This window comes from Rhinatrema bivittatum, chromosome 8, assembly GCF_901001135.1.
Source record: "Rhinatrema bivittatum chromosome 8, aRhiBiv1.1, whole genome shotgun sequence".
In the NCBI taxonomy this organism is placed as follows: domain Eukaryota; kingdom Metazoa; phylum Chordata; class Amphibia; order Gymnophiona; family Rhinatrematidae; genus Rhinatrema; species Rhinatrema bivittatum.
Window position 1 is genome coordinate 238,175,926 of NC_042622.1, and position 15,915 is coordinate 238,191,840.

Sequence of the window (15,915 nt, forward strand, 5' to 3'; positions counted from 1 at the left end):
AGTGGAACTTGAACCACTGCTCTAACCACTATGCTACTCCACTCCTTTTATGTTTAGTGAAAGTATGCAGAGAAGACCAGGTAGCCACTTTGCAAATATCTTCTGGAGAACGCCCAGGAAAAAACTTGAACTCTTGTTGAGAGTGCTTGATGGACTTTTGGAGCCTGACGGCCTTTTAGTAGGCAATCTGAAGGAATTCCTGTTTTAATCCATCTAGCTAAAGAAGCCTTGGAAGCTGCCTTGACCTTATGTGCCCTCCAAATAATACAATCAATCTATTGGATTTCTGGAGCAGATTGCAAACCTCCAAATATATAATAGCTTGTCAAGAATCTAACGGCAGACAAGATCTATTTTACCATGTCACGTCTCCCACGAGAATGCTGGAAGAGTAATTGCTTGGTTTGTGAAACACATTACTTTTGATAAAAAGGAAAGGACTGGATAAAGAGAAACAAAAGGATCTTTAAGTAACAAAGCTTGCAAATTGGAGATCCATCTGATAGAACAAATAGTGACGGGAAAAATCATCTTTAGGAGCAGATCTTTTAGAGAAGCTCTTTAAGAGGTTCAAATGGCAGACCTACCAAAACTGAGGACCAGATTAAGGTCTAAGTGATGGATCCAAAGGTCTGAAAGAGAATCACACACATTTAATCCACCAGAGGACATGAGATACATCCAGATGGGTAGCGATGGAAACTCCCTGGACTCTGCCCCGGAAGCATGAAATAGCTGCAGCTTGCACCTTTAGAGAATTTAAAGCCCCAGACCTTTATCCAGCCCTTTTTAGACTGGAAGATTGGGCATCCAAATGGTAATGAAATTTAATGTGGACAAGTGCAAGGTGTTGCATATAGGGAAAAATAACCCTTGCTGTAGTTACACGTTGTTAGGTTCCATATTAGGAGCTACCACCCAGGAAAAAGATCTAGGCATCATAGTGGATAACACATTGAAATAGTCAATGAATGTTATAATTCGCTAATGTTCATTGTTTAATATATCGCCTCCCAGGGAAAGTTCTGTTCCAATGTAAACCGGTATGATCTGTATTCTTTATAGGCATGTCGGTTATATAAAAATTCAAAATAAATAAATAAATGAAATGGTAACAAATTAAGGAAGCTAACAAATTTGGCAGCACAGTAATAATGGGAGATTTAATTACCCCACAATTGATTGTATAAATATCACATCAGGACATGCTAGGGAGGCAAAATTTCTAGATGAATTAAATGATTGCTTCATGAAGCAGCTGGTCCAGGACCTGACAAAAAGGGAGTCATTTTAGACCTAATTGTTAGTGTAACGCAAGATTTGGTGTGAGAGGTAACAATAGTGGGGCCGCTCGGCAATAGTGATCACGGCATGATCAAGTTTGACTTCATGTCTGGAGGGAGGACATTATGTAAATCTATTGCTTTAGCATTTAATTTTCAAGGGACACTTTGATAAAATGAAGAGTACAGTTAGAAAAGGACCAGAGGGTGCAACTGCATGAGGCATGGACATAGTTTAAAAATACCATCTTGGAAGCACAGACTAGATATATTCCATGCATTGAAAGGGGTGGAGGGAAGGCCAAATGACTGCTGGCATGGTTGAAAAGTGAGATGAAATAGGCTATTTTAGCCAAAAGAACTTATTTCAAAAATTGACAAAAGCATCCATCTGAATGCCAATTTTTAAAAAGGAATCCAGCGGTAATTCAGGAACCTTCAGACCAGTGAGTCTGACGGCTGTGCCAGACAAAATGTTAGAAACTACCATAAAGAACAAAGTTACTGAACATATAGATAAGCATAGTTCAGTGGGACAAAGCCAACATGGATTTAGCCAAGGCCTCACAATTTGCTACAGTATTTTGAGGGTGAAAATAAGCATGTGGACAAAGATGAGCCAGTTGATATAGTGTATCTGGATTTCCAGAAAGGATTTGACAAAGTCCCTCATGAAAGACTTAAGAAATTAAAGTCATGGGATGGAGGCAATTTTCTATTGTGGATAGGGAACTGGTTAAAAGATTTAAAAAAAAAAAGAGGAGGTCTAAATGGGAAATGTTTTCAATGAAGAAAGATGAATAGTGGAGTGCCCCTGGGATCTAATCTGGGACCACTGCTTTTTTAGCAAGTCTTGCCTCACAAATCTGCTTCACTTTTTTGAAGGAGTTAATAAACATGTGGATAAAGGTGAACCTGTAGATGTAGTGTACTTGGATTTTCAGAAGGCATTTGACAAAGTTCATCATGAGAGGCTTCTAAGTAAAATAAAAAGTCATGGGATAGGTGGCGATGTCCTTTCATGGATTACAAACTGGCTAAAAGACAGGAAACAGAGAGTAGGATTAAATGGACAATTTTCTCAGAGGAAGGATGTGGGCAGTGGAGTGCCTCAGGGATCTGTATTGGGACCCTTACTTTTCAATATATTTATAAATGATCTGGAAAGAAATACGACAAGTGAGGTAATCAAATTTGCAGATGATACAAAATTTTTCAGAGTAGTTAAATCACAAGCAGATTGTGATAAATTGCAGGAAGACCTTGTGAGGCTGGAAAATCGGGCATCAAAATGGCAGATGAAATTTAATGTGGACAAGTTCAAGGTGATGCATATAGGGAAAAATAACCCATGCTATAGTTACACAATGTTAGGTGCTACTACCCAAGAAAGAGATCTAGACGTCATAGTGACATTCAATGTGACATAGTCACATTGAAATAGTCGGTTCAGTGTGCTGCGGCAGTCAAAAAAGCAAACAGAATGTTGGGAATTATTAGAAAGGGAATGGTGAATAAAACGGAAAATGTCATAATGCCTCTGTATCGCTCCATGGTGAGACCGCACCTTGAATACTGTGTACAATTCTGGTCGCCACATCTCAAAAAAGATATAGTTGCGATGGAGAAGGTACAGAGAAGGGCGACCAAAATGATAAAGGGAATGGAACAGCTCCCCTATGAGGAAAGACTAAAGAGGTTAGGACTTTTCAGCTTGGAGAAGAGACGGCTGAGGGGGGGATTTGATAGAGGTGTTTAAAATCATGAGAGGTCTAGAACGGGTAGATGTGAATCGGTTTTTTACTCTTTCGGATAATAGAAAGACTAGGGGGCACTCTATGAAGTTAGCATGTGGCACATTTAAAACTAATCGGAGAAAGTTCTTTTTCACTCAACGCACAATTAAACTCTGGAATTTGTTGCCAGAAGATGTGGTTAGTGCAGTTAGTATAGCTGTGTTTAAAAAAGGATTGGATAAGTTCTTGGACGAGAAGTCCATTACCTGCTATTAACTAAGTTGACTTAGATAATAGCCACCGCTATTACTAGCAATGGTAACATGGAATAGATTTAGTTTTTGGGTACTTGCCAGGTTCTTATGGCCTGGATTGGCCACTGTTGGAAACAGGATGCTGGGCTTGATGGACCCTTGGTCTGACCCAGTATGGCATGTTCTTATGATCTGGAAATGGGAACGAGTTAAATGATCAGATTTGCCGATGATACAGAATTGTTCAAACTTAAATCAAGAGGATTGTAAGAAATTGCAAGAGGACCTTGCAAAACTGGGAGACTGGACATGAAAATGGAAAATAAAATTTAATGTGGACAAGTGCAAAATGATGCACTTAGGGAAGAATAACCCAAATTATAGCTACACAATGCAAGGTTCCACATTAGGAGTCACCATTTAGGAAAATGATCCTAGGTGTTGTCGTTGATAACACATTGAAATCTTCTTCTCAGTGTGCAGCAATTGCCAAGAAAGCAAATAGAATGCTAGGGATTATTAGGAAAGGAATGGAGAATAAAATTAAGAATATCATAATGCCTCTATATCACTCCATGATGCAACCTCATCTTGATTATTGTGTGCAGTTCTGGTCACCACATCTCAAAAAAGATGTAGCAGAATTAGAAAAGGTACAGAGAAGGGTGACCAAAATGATAAAGGAGATGCAACAATTCCCCTATGAGAAAAGGCTAAAGTGGTTAGGACTCTTCAGCTTGGAGAAGATTTGGCTGAAGGAAGATATCTTAGATGTCTATAAAATGGAGTAGAAAGAATAAATGTGAATCTGTTTACTCTTTCAAAAAGTACAGGGGATACAATGAAGTTACTAAGTTGTACATTTAAAACTAATCAGAGAAAAATTTATACTCAATGCATAATTAAGCTCTGGAGTTCACTGCCAGAAGACATTGTGAAAGCTGTTAGTATAGCTGCGTATAAAAAAAGGTTTGGACAAGTTCCTGGAGGAAAAGTCTAGAAACCATTATTAAGGTGGAGTTGCAGAAATCCACTGCTTATTTCTGGGATAAGCAGCATGGGATCCATCTACTCTTTGGGATCCTGCCATGTACTTGTGACCTGGATTGGCCACTGTTGGAAACAGGATCCTGGACTCGATGGACCTTTGATCTGACCGAGTACAGCAATCTTAAGTTCTTGTGAAGAAAATAGCAAAAAGCATAAGCACTGGCAAGTTAGATGTAAAACATTGATAAGGCAGGCAAAAAGAATTTGAAAAGAAGCTGGCTGTAGAGGCAAAAACTCATAATAAAAACTTTTTAAAATATATCTGAAGCGGGAAGCCTGTGAGGGAATCGTCGGTTGGACAGTTAGATGATTGAGGGGTTAGGCTGGCATTTGGTAAAACAAGGCCATAGGGGAAAGACTAAATTAATTCTTTACTTTATTTACTGAACAGAATATTGGGGAGATACCTGTGTCTGAAACAATATTTAATGGTGATTTGAAAGAACTGTTCTTATGTTCATTATGCATAGACTGAGAAATCCTTTATAGTCTTCCTGGATGGGAATAGAGAAGTAAGCTTCTGAGAGATCTGGAGAGTAGATAAATTCTCCCTTTTGTACTGCCACTAAAACCAGTCGGAAGATCTCCATTTGAAAATATGAGATACAAAACTTTATTCACTTCCTTGAGGTCAAAAATTAATCTGAAGGATCCATCCTCCTTTGGAATCACAAAGTAAATGGGCTTCGAGAAACAGGAACAACTACTTGCAGAAGCTAAAGCTTTTTGATGATAGCCTAAACCACTATATTTTTGACAGGCGATATACATGGGGAAGCCATAAAGGCATTGAAAACTGAAGTAGCAAATTCTAGGGCAAAGCCATTTTTAATCACATCCAAATCCCACTGATCAGAAGTGGTCTACTGGTAATGAAGCTGAAGGCAATTGCCCACAGATATTTGCAAGGAAAGAACCTACCGATTTTCACTGGGAAGAACAGGAGGTCCCTGAGGAATCCGTTGGTAAACCCTCCTGTGGTCTTTCTGGCTTCCTCAAAGGACTGATTTAAAATGGCACTCATTCCTGCTGAAACTCCTCCTGAGCAGAGGTAAAATCAGAAAAACTATCCTGGTGCTCAAGGATTAAAACCAAGGACTCGTCAACATTAACATCCATGTTGGCCAAAACTGTGTTTTTTGAGATGTTCCCCTGGAAGATTTAGTCTTCTCACAAACTGAACAGGAGAGGCTGGCAATGCTGCTAGAGCACCGGCTTCCACAAGCTGCATTCACTACATATTCCCCTTCCCTCCCCCCCCCCCCCCCCCCCACACACACAGTTTAAAAAATGGCACAGAATAGCAAAGGCTGGAGAGGATCTCAAACAGCCCAAATTTTGTGCCCCCTGCCACCCCCCCCAGAAAAACCACTTTTCACTGGGAAATCAGTTGCCAATGAAAACTGCCTAGCACACTGATAACTTTTTTTTTTTATAAAGAGCAAGACAAAAATAGAGGGTGTTGGGAGAGGGGAAAAATCATATTCTTTACAGAGGATTTTTCAAATGTATAAAAAGATACCTCACCCTGTCAACTCAACTGGACACCCTCTGGGGCTGAGAGTCTCCTGGAAAAGCTCATTGAACTGGTAGCAAAAGCCACCAGTCTGGCCCACAGAGCAGTTGGGGGAAAAAAAAAGGCTCTAATTACTCAACAAAGAAAATAAATAAAGCCAAGCCTGGGAGATGGATATCCTGCTGTATAGTGGCTTGTGCTTGAGCTGCACCATGGTAACAACCAGTGATGATGTCACAGAAAAAGGCATGTCCTCTGCCTACTTGTAGGAAGAGTAAACACACCCATTTGGACTGGTGTAGTAGGATAATAAGGAAAATTATAATTCATTCCTACTAAAAATATCAAAATGCAGTTTATCTATTTTTCTCTTCCTCGACTCAATTTTTCCTTTGTTAATAGAACTCTTTAAGTGGTTGATTTGACAGTACAATGTGTTTGTACAGGCTAATTTTATGATTTTATGATAAATGTAATTTTATGATAAAAAAAATCCGAAATAAAAAAAAAAAAAATCCGAAATAAATGATTTTCTGTGTGCATGTTGGAGATCTTATAATTCTTCAATATTTTGATTGCATTCTATATTCTGTAGCCACATGAACAGCCCCCGTACCCTCATCACCAAGGACCACCTCACTGCCCTCCATGGAACAACAGTCATGAAGGGATGTGGAACGAACAGAGGGACCCTGGCTGGAACAATCAGCGTGAAGCTCCATGGAACAATCAACCGGACCCTGCCTGGAACAACCAGTTTGAAGCACCATGGAACAACCAGCATGAGCCTCCGCCATGGGGTGGAGGCGGGCAAAGGGAGCCTCCTTTCCGGATGCAGCGGCCACCCCACTTCCGGGGGCCTTTTCCCCCACATCAGCAGCATCCCCAGTTTAACCAGCCACCCCATCCACACAACTTCAATCGCTTTCCACCACGCTTTATGCAGGAAGACTTCCCCGCCTCGCCACCCCTTTGAAAGGCCACCCTATCCTCACCGATTCGAGTACCCCCAGGGGGAGTTCCCTGCAGGTAAGCACCGAATCCCCTGCTGCAGAATTTTAGATAAGGCCCTCTGTATATATTTTTTTTATCAAAAGATCAGGTAGTTTGACCTTAAAGAGGTCCATATTCAGTCACAGTCCGGATAGCAAAATTAGTTGGATAAACTCATCTGGCTAACTTTGGAGGTATATTCAATAGTGCAGCCACACTATTGAATATAGCCAGCTATCATAAAGTTAGCCAGCTAACTTTAGAGCAGCTCTATAGCACGACCAGGCTAACGTAACTCTTCCGCAAAACGCCCTTACTTTTCTGGCTAAAATGTAGCCAAATAGCGCCCAAATATTAATTTAGCTGATAACTAGCAAGTTACCCAGCTAAATGTCTTGAATATGGACCTCTGTGTTCCTGTAATAAGGAGATCAGTGCTTGTACCATGCCATTTCATGCAAGCAGAATAACTTTTATTATGGAAACAAATTAGATGATGTCATTATGGGTAAATTAATGCCCATGCAAGCATTGTCTTGCAGATTTCACCAAGCCTTCAGCTAGTGCTGCAGAATGGATATGTCGCTCTCCAGTTCTGTTTCTTTATGTTATATTTAAATATTGTATAAGTCTCTAATACTCTAGTAGCAGTGCATAAGAAAAGGGGTTATTCCAAAGACCAAAAGTCATGTCATTAATACTCTGGGTTAGCTTAGTTTGGTTCCTTTGCATCTCGCTTTCAATATTTTTAAAAGTTTTGTGATGTTTCCCTCCTTTGTCTGCTTTCATATAAAAAGATTACTTGGTGATGAAACTCACTTGGAGAGTCTCGGTCAAATAGCCAATGATCATGCCTTGTCTCTCTACCAATAAACTTACTTCTGGGTTTTACTTGGCTGCAGCAGCATCATAACTTTTTTTTAATTAACATAGTTTCCTGTACGTACCCGGATCAGTCCAGACCGTGGGTTATGCCTCCTTTCCAGCAGATGGAGACAGAGAAAAACATGAAGGGCACCATCACTTCACCTGGTGTGCCTCCTGCATACCTTCAGTATTTCTCTGTCTCCAGCAGATGGGGGTGGTGCAAACCCTGCAGTCTTGCCCTGTTTCTGGGGTTTAGGCTATTTCCCTTTAAGACAAAAAAAAAAAAAGAAGCTAGCTTTATAGTTTTGAATCAAGCAGGCAGACAAAAAAAAAAAAGAAAGGGGAGTGATTTTCCAGTCCTCCCAGGGGGGTCAGATCCTGCGGGGTCATCCCCACTGGTTGCAGGTTGTGGAGCTGGGGTTGGTCACTCCGCGGGGCTCCAGCCAGGTAAGGAGCTGGGGGAGAGATTACTGGTGGTCCGGTCCTTCTTACCCTGTGGCAATCTCCCGAATTGGGAAAAAAAAAACCGAGCAGCCTGTAAAGTTTGTTTTTTGGTCGGCTGCAGTCTGACGGCTCCTCTTCGATTTCGCTGCGTTTTTGCTTAATTTTCGCTGTGTTTTCGCTGCAATTTGCTGTTTTTGTAGTCCCCACAATGCAGCAGCCATCTTTATTTGTGGCCTGTGGAGAGTCCTCCTCGAGGCTCTCCCGGGCAGGCATTTGCTCCCGCTGCCTTCCTGGCGGGGAAGGCAGCTCTTTTTCTGCATCAGCAGCATCAGCAAAGCCCTGAAGTGCTCAAAAAAGGTCTGCTCTGTGGGATCCTCGGGCTGACCCGTTTCCCCTCAGCGCGGGAACGAAGCCATTTTGAGTACATTTGCAGAGGCTCAGGCAAGAGCTATGGGGGCAGGGGAGCTTCCCCCAGTGTTGTCACCGGTCCTTGCCAGTCCTGATGATCCTTCCGATCCAGACCAGGACTTTTTTCAAGAGGATCCTGATTCCCCAGGGGGAAATGAGGTTGGTTCTATTTCTTTTTCTTTAGATTTTGTCCTCCTCATGCATAAAGCTTTTTTGGCTTCGAGATCTCCGCAGAGTGGTGCTTTGCCTGTGAGACCTCCACAAGGACCGCCCCCTAAGGTTGCCAAGCATACGGATGTGCCTGCGTCTCTATGGGTCGTGAAGTTAAAAGGCTCTTTGGCTTCAGGTAGTTCAGCCTCTCTGGAGGTTCCAGGCAGTGGGGTTGCAGACGCAGTGGCTTCTCCTTTCCCCTCGGCTGGTGGGGGATCGGAAGAGGAGCAGGGGAAACAGGCCCCCTTCGATGGGGATGACACTAAAGTGGTCCGTCTGTTCCAGAGAGAGAAATTGGAACCTCTCATTACTCCGCCCCTTCAGAGCTTGAAGTGGAGCTCCCTCTTCATGCTCCATCACAGGATTCGGTGGACCCAGCCCTGGTGGGGATGCAAATGTCAACCCGAGCCTTCCCCTTCCATCCCATGCTTCAGCAGCTGATGACCAGGGAGTGGGACACTCCGGATGCTGGCTTGCGGGTTGGTCGGGCTATGGATAAGCTTTATCCGTAACTAGGTGCACCTCTGGAGCTTCTGCGGTCCTCTAAGGTAGACGCTTCAGTTTCAGCTGTTATCAAGCGGACCACTATTCCGGTCGCAGGATCGGTGGCTCTCGAGGACCTTCAGGATTGGAAGCTGGAAGTCCTGCTTAAGCGCATCTTTCCCTGTACGTTCCCGGATCAGTCCAGACCATGGGTTGAGCCTCCTTTCCAGCAGGTGGAGACAGACCAAAACTGAAAGGGTATCCTATATGAGGACAGAGCCTACCCTGCAGCCCTTCAGTATTTGTCTCCAGCAGGTGGAACAGCTCACCCTGTGGTGCCCTGTTAGCTTGCCCTTTGTTCCCCTCAGGGTTTCTTCTTCTTCATTCTTTTCCTGGGGCAAGCTCAAGCAAGTATTCTTTTAGTCTTATTTCTTGTAAAAAAAAAAAAAAAAAAAAAAAAAATATATATATATAATATATATATATATATATATATATATATATATATATATTTATATAATTTTTTTTTTTTACTGACTGTGTCAGGGAGACAGTTCTGTCTCCCTCGCTCTTGGGGTTTCTAGGGGGGCTTGGCCCCTTGATTTGCTCAGCCTAGGTTCCCTTCCCGATGACCCTTTTTGTGGGTGATACTGGTGGTGCCAGTCACTCTCCCTTGGTCTGCTGCCTTGCCCCGAGATGCCCATTCCTCGGGTGTTCTGTCAGGGATGTGAATTCCCCTGTGTGTCTGTAAAAAAAACAAAACAAAAAAACAAACAAAAGACAGGAAGCAGTTAACTTTTATTTTTTACTGGTGCAAATTAAAAAAAATAAAAAAATAATAAGGCAGCAAGATTTTATTAGTAGGAGGGAGCGGGGTTCGATCTCCTGCTCCTTTCCTCTGGGACTCCCCGGTCAGCTGTTTTTATCTGTGTATTGCAGCTGCTTGTTTCTCTTCATGCTGCATTCTAACCTGTGCCTGGCTTGTGGAGAGCCAGCCTCCCGGCTCTCCCGTGATGGGGTGTGCTCCCGATGCCTCCCGGGGGGGAGAGGGGGTGGGGGGGGGGGAGGCTCCTTCACAGCGGCACAAACTACTCGAGCCCGGGGTCCGGCTCCCCGACACATGGCCAGGCCGTTCCCATCGCGAGAACAGCGGCCATTTTGGGTAAAGCGGAAGATGCAGATTCTGCTTCTCCCGGGGCAGGGGAGCAAAGTTTTCCACTTTTACCAACTGATTTGAGTCCGGTGTGCTCTCGGGGGGGGGCATGGCCCCCCCCCCCCGCGCGGAAAAATCGGCCCGGGCCTGTTTTTCATCGCATTTCGTGCTTTTACTGCACGAATCATATTTAGCTAGACTATAGAGGGAGGTGGACACCCCCTACCGGTTCCTCCCCCTCCGAAAATTCCTCGGATGCCTGTGCCGGCTGCCACGGTTCCGGACCCACAGGGCTTTGTTTGGGTACGGGTGGTCCCAGGAATCCCCCCCACAGCCCCCCGTGGACTTCTTGATGAAGGAGATGGTGAAGCCTCGGCTCAGGTCCCCCCGCTCGAGGGCGACGATCCCCGCATCATACGTTTGTTCCAGCGTGAGGAGCTGGAACCTCTCATTCCTTTTGTGCTCCAGGAATTGTGAATTGATGCCCCGCCGGATGATTCTGTGAGGGTGGCGATGATTCCAAACGCGGACCCGGTCCTGGCAGGACTTAGGGGACTACCGCATACTTTCCTGTTCCATCCTATGCACCGACTGCTCCTCCTGTGGGAATGGGAAGCCCCTGAGATGGGTCTCCGGGTTGGAAAGGCTATGGACAAGCTCTACCCGCTTCCAGAGGACTGCCTGGACATGTTGAAAATTCCGAAGGTGGACTCCTCGGTCACCGCGGTCACGAAGTATACCACCATCCCAGTGGTGGGTGCTACAGGTAGCAGGATGTTCAGGACCGCAAGCTTGAATTTTATTTGAAGCGGATTTTTGAGGTCCTGGCTCTCGGAGTCCGGGCGACAATCTGCAGCAGTCTCATGCAGCGGGCAAGTCTTAGGTGGATGTAACAATTACTCAGCACCCAGGACCTCCCGTCTGCAGAGGCAGAGCAAGCTGAACATTTGGAGGGCGCCATCGCTTATGGGGCGGATGCCCTTTATGACTTGCTTCGCGTCCAGGCAAAGGCTATGGTTTCCGCAGTTTCGGCCAGACGCCTCCTCTGGCTACGCAATTGGTCCGCGGACGCTTCATCGAAGGCTCAATTGGACACTCTTCCCTTTAAGGACAAGTTGCTTTTTGGTGAGGACCTGGAACAGCTTATTAAATCCCTGGGCGAGAACAAGGTTCATAAGCTGCCAGAGGACCGCCCCAAACATTCGAAGTCTTTCTTCCCGACTTGTACTCGCTTTAGGGGGCAACGCCGGTACGGCAACAGGGCGCGGGGTTCTTTTCCTAGAGGCAGCGTGTCCAGGTCCCAGTCGTGGTCTCATTCCTTTCAGGGCCGTCGAGGCTTCCGGGATGGCCACTAGCAATACCCGGCCACCAAGTCCGCTCCCCAATGAGATCCGGCTGGTCCATTCCTTCGCCGGAAACTTAAGTGGGCATCTTTCTCTGTTTCGCAAGGAGTGGGCCAAAATCACATCTGATCACTGGGTCCTCGAGGTGATAGAACACGGTTACGTGTTAGAGTTTGCCCGGGACCTCTCGGATCTCTATCTCGTTTCCCCTTGCGGCCAGTCCAAGCGGCCCGCGGTCTGTCAAACCCTGGTCAGGCTCCAGGAACTGGGGGTGATCATTCCGGTACCAGTACAAGAACAGGGCGCCGGCCAGTATTCCATTTACTTTGTCATTCCCAAGAAGGACAATTCTCTACGTCCCATCCTGGATCTCAAAAGGATCAACCGGGCCCTCGGGGTCCCCCATTTCAAGATGGAGACCCTGCGGACCGAGATCGCTGTGGTCCGCCCCGGCGAGTTTCTAGCATACCTCGACCTGACGGAGGCTTATCTCCATATTCCAATTCTGCAAGAACATCAAAGGTTTCTTCATTTTCAGATCCTGGGCCAGCATTTCCAGTTCCGGGCTCTTCCCTTCAGTCATGCCACCGCTCCCCGCACCTTTACCAAGATCATGGTAGTCGTAGCAGCTGCCCTCCGACGGGACGGGATCTTAGTCCATCCGTATCTGGATGACTGGCTGGTAAGGGCCAAATCCTCCACCCTATGCACGCGCGACGTAGACAGAGTGCTAGTCCTCCTCACCTCGCTCGGCTGGATAATCAACTACTCCATAAGCAATCTTCAGCCCTCTCAGGATCTGGAATTTCTGGGAGCACGTTTCGATACTCGGGTCGGGAAAGTTTTTCTCCCGGACTCGCGGGCACTCAAGTTGATCAATCAAGTGGACAGTTTTGTCTCCCTATCGCTGCCCACAGCTTGGGATTACCTGCAGGTCTTGGGGACCATGGCTTCCACAATCGACCTGGTCCCATGGGCATTTGCGCATATGCGTCCCTTACAGAAAGCATTGTTATCCCGCTGGAAACCGGTGTCCGAGCAGTACCAGGAGGTCATGCCTCTTTCCAACTCTACCATTGCTGACATACAGTGGTGGCTCTCGCTGGCGCACCTCCTCAAGGGGATGCCTCTCTTGACTCCCTCGTGGGTCATAGTCACGACAGATGCCAGCCTCTCTGGTTGGGGGGCCGTCTGCCAATCTCAAACAACTCAAGGTTACTGGTCCTTGCTCCAGTCACGGTGGCACATCAATCGCCTGGAGGCCCATGCGGTGCGCCTGGCGGCCCATGCGGTGCGCCTGGCCCTCAAGTTTTTTCTTCCCCTAATATGCCACAAGGCGGTCCGAGTTCAGTCGGACAACTCCACCACCGTGGCCTATATCAGTCGACAAGGGGGTACTCGGAATCGTCTGATGGCGGAGAGGCACTTGGATCATCTGACTGCCTCCCTCATAGCGGGTAAGGAGAATGTTGAAGCCGACTTCCTCAGTCGCCAACATCTCGACCCCGGCAAGTGGGAGTTGTCTGACGCAGCGATGAATTTAGTTGTGCACAGGTGGGGTCCCCCTCACCTGGATCTCATGGCAACGCTGGACAACGCCAGGCTCCCCGGTTCTTCAGCCGGTGGAGGGAGCATTGCTCGGAGGGAGTGGACGCTCTGGCTCTTCCTTGGCCTCCCGACATCTTACTCTACGTGTTCCCGCCGTGGCCGTTAGTAGGGAAAATTCTGCGGAGAATAGAGCTCCATCGCGGTCCGGACATTCTCGTGGCCCTGCAGGCTGTGGTTCGCGGATCTGGTGAATCTCGCTATGGACGGTCCTCTTCGCCTCGGTCACCTACCCGGCCACCTACCCCATCTTCTTTGGCAGGGTCCCGTATTTTTCGACCAGGCGGATCGCTTCTGTCTAGCGGCATGGCTTCTGAACGGCGACATTTGAGGCGAAAGGTTACAAGGAGGAGGTTATTTCGACCCTGCTCAGGGCTCGCAAGCAGTCGACATCTCTGGCCTTTTTTCGGGTCTGGAAGGTTTTTGAAAACGCCTGCGAGGAGTTGGGTGTTTCGGCGTGTTCGCCTTCGGTCGCTATAGTTCTCACCTTCCTGCAACGAGGTCTCTCCAAGGGTCTTTCTGTCAGCTCCTTGCGGGTACGGGTTTCGGCCCTTGGTTCCCTTCTGGGTACCATCGAGGGTTGGGCGGTGGCCTCTCATCCGGATGTCGTCCATTTCCTCAGGGGTGCTAAGCACCTGAAACTGCCCATCCGGCCTACTCGTCCCTAGTTGAGTTTGAATTTGGTGCTTCGGGCTCTTTGTTTGGCCCCTTTCGAACCTCTCCATCGGGCTACTCTCAGGGACTTGACTCTCAAGACTGTCTTTTTGGTTGGTATTTGCTCCGCCAGGAGGGTGTCCGAGCTTCAAGCTCTGTGCTGCAGAGACCCTTTTCTGCGGTTCTCGGACTCTGGCGTCTCTCTCAAGACCGTACCTTCTTTCTTGCCGAAGGTCGTTTCTTCTTTTCATGTAAACCAGTCCGTGGAGCTCCACGCGTTTTCGGCCGAGGATATCGCAGCGTCAGGCAGCGGTGAACTTCGTCATCTCGATGTTAAACGAGTCTTGTTGCGTTATCTTGAGGTTACCAATGATTTCCAGGTCTCGGATCACCTCTTTGTCCTGTGGAGTGGTCCAAATTAGGGGTAAGCAAGCTTCTAAGACTACGATCGCTCGCTGGTTGAAGGAGGCGATTTCTTCAGCCTATATCTGCAAGGGCTGGGCGGTCCCGGAAGGTCTGAAAGCTCATTCCTTGTGTTCTCAAGCTGCCTCTTGGGCGGAGTCTCAGTCGGTCTCTCCGCAGGAAATATGCAGGGCGGCTACATGGAAGTCCCTGCACACCTTTGCTTGTCACTACCGCCTTGACGTTCAGGCTCCAGTGTTTGGTTCCTTGGTCGGCAGGTGCTTCGAGCGGGACTGTCTGGGTCCCACCCTTTGTAGGGAAGCTTTGGGACATCCCATGGTCTGGACTGATCCGGGTACGTACAGGGAAAGGAAATTTAATTCTTACCTGTTCATTTTCGTTCCTGTAGTACCACGGATCATTCCATGCACCCTGCTGTCTTGTCTGTCCGCTCAAATTTTTCCTGTTTTCTCCTTCTTATAGGAGCAGCTAGTATCTCTGCATGGCTCTCATGGAATTTCATTACAGGCACCGGAAGCATCTTTACGATGATCAGGGATAGTCTTGCAAGAGCGTTTTAGTAACACAGTTCATTCACTTGTTCTGTTGGTTTACACTAAATTACTAGTTATTCTGTTACTTGCTTGATCTTATGCCTTTTTTTCTGCTTTGACAATGGTTATACTGAAGGGCTGCAGGGTAGGCTGTGTCCTCATACAGGATACCCTTTCAGTTTTGGTCTGTCTCCACCTGCTGGAAAGGAGGCTCAACCCATGGTCTGGACTGATCCGTGGTACTACAGGAACGAAAATTAACAGGTAAGAACTAATTTTCCTTTGAGGTTTCGGCCCTAGGTATTTGAGCGACGGTATGTAGCAGTTACATGCTGCGGGCGAGCCTGCGCTGGGTCCAGCAATTGCTAACTTCTAGAGATCTTCCTCCGGGATTGTCAGAACAAGCGGAACGTTTGGAGGCTATGGTGGCATATGGCGCAGATGCACTGCATGACCTTCTCCGCACTTCCTCTCGCACCATGTCATCGGCAGTATCGGATGTGGATGCGTAACTGGTCAGCGGATGTCTCATCCAAGGCTCAGATTGGGGCTCTTCTGTTTAAAGGTGGTTTTCTATTTGGTGATGATTTGGAGCAGTTGATAAAGTCCCTGGGTGAAAACAAAGTTCACAAGTTGTTAGAGGACAGCCTGAAACCCTCCAGAGACTTTCTGTCATCCCGCTCAAGTTTTCGGGGACAGCGTAGATTTCGGCAGAATCGGCAACATTTGACGGGGCAACGACAGCCTTTGGCCAGAACCCAATCCTGGACCTCTTCCTTTCGAAGCTGCAGACCCTCCCGGGAGGAAGGTTCTTCCTCCTCTCTTGCCTCCAAGACTCCGCAATGAGATGGGACTAGCCCATCCCTCGAGTTGGGGGGTCGCCTGTCCCGGTTTTACGAGGCATGGGCCAGAATTACTTCTGATCAGTGGATGCTAAGCATAATAGAATGAGGCTACGCT

At 46.8% G+C, this 15,915-nt stretch overlaps 1 protein-coding gene across 1 annotated transcript in view; it reads left to right on the forward strand.

Moving 5' to 3' along the window:
* Nucleotides 1-15,915, forward strand: part of CHERP (calcium homeostasis endoplasmic reticulum protein) — a 230,184-nt gene that overhangs the window by 143,229 nt on the left and 71,040 nt on the right. The window contains 2 exon segments of the mRNA XM_029614207.1: nucleotides 6,435-6,794; nucleotides 6,796-6,868. Coding sequence (XP_029470067.1) covers nucleotides 6,435-6,794; nucleotides 6,796-6,868 — 433 coding nt within the window.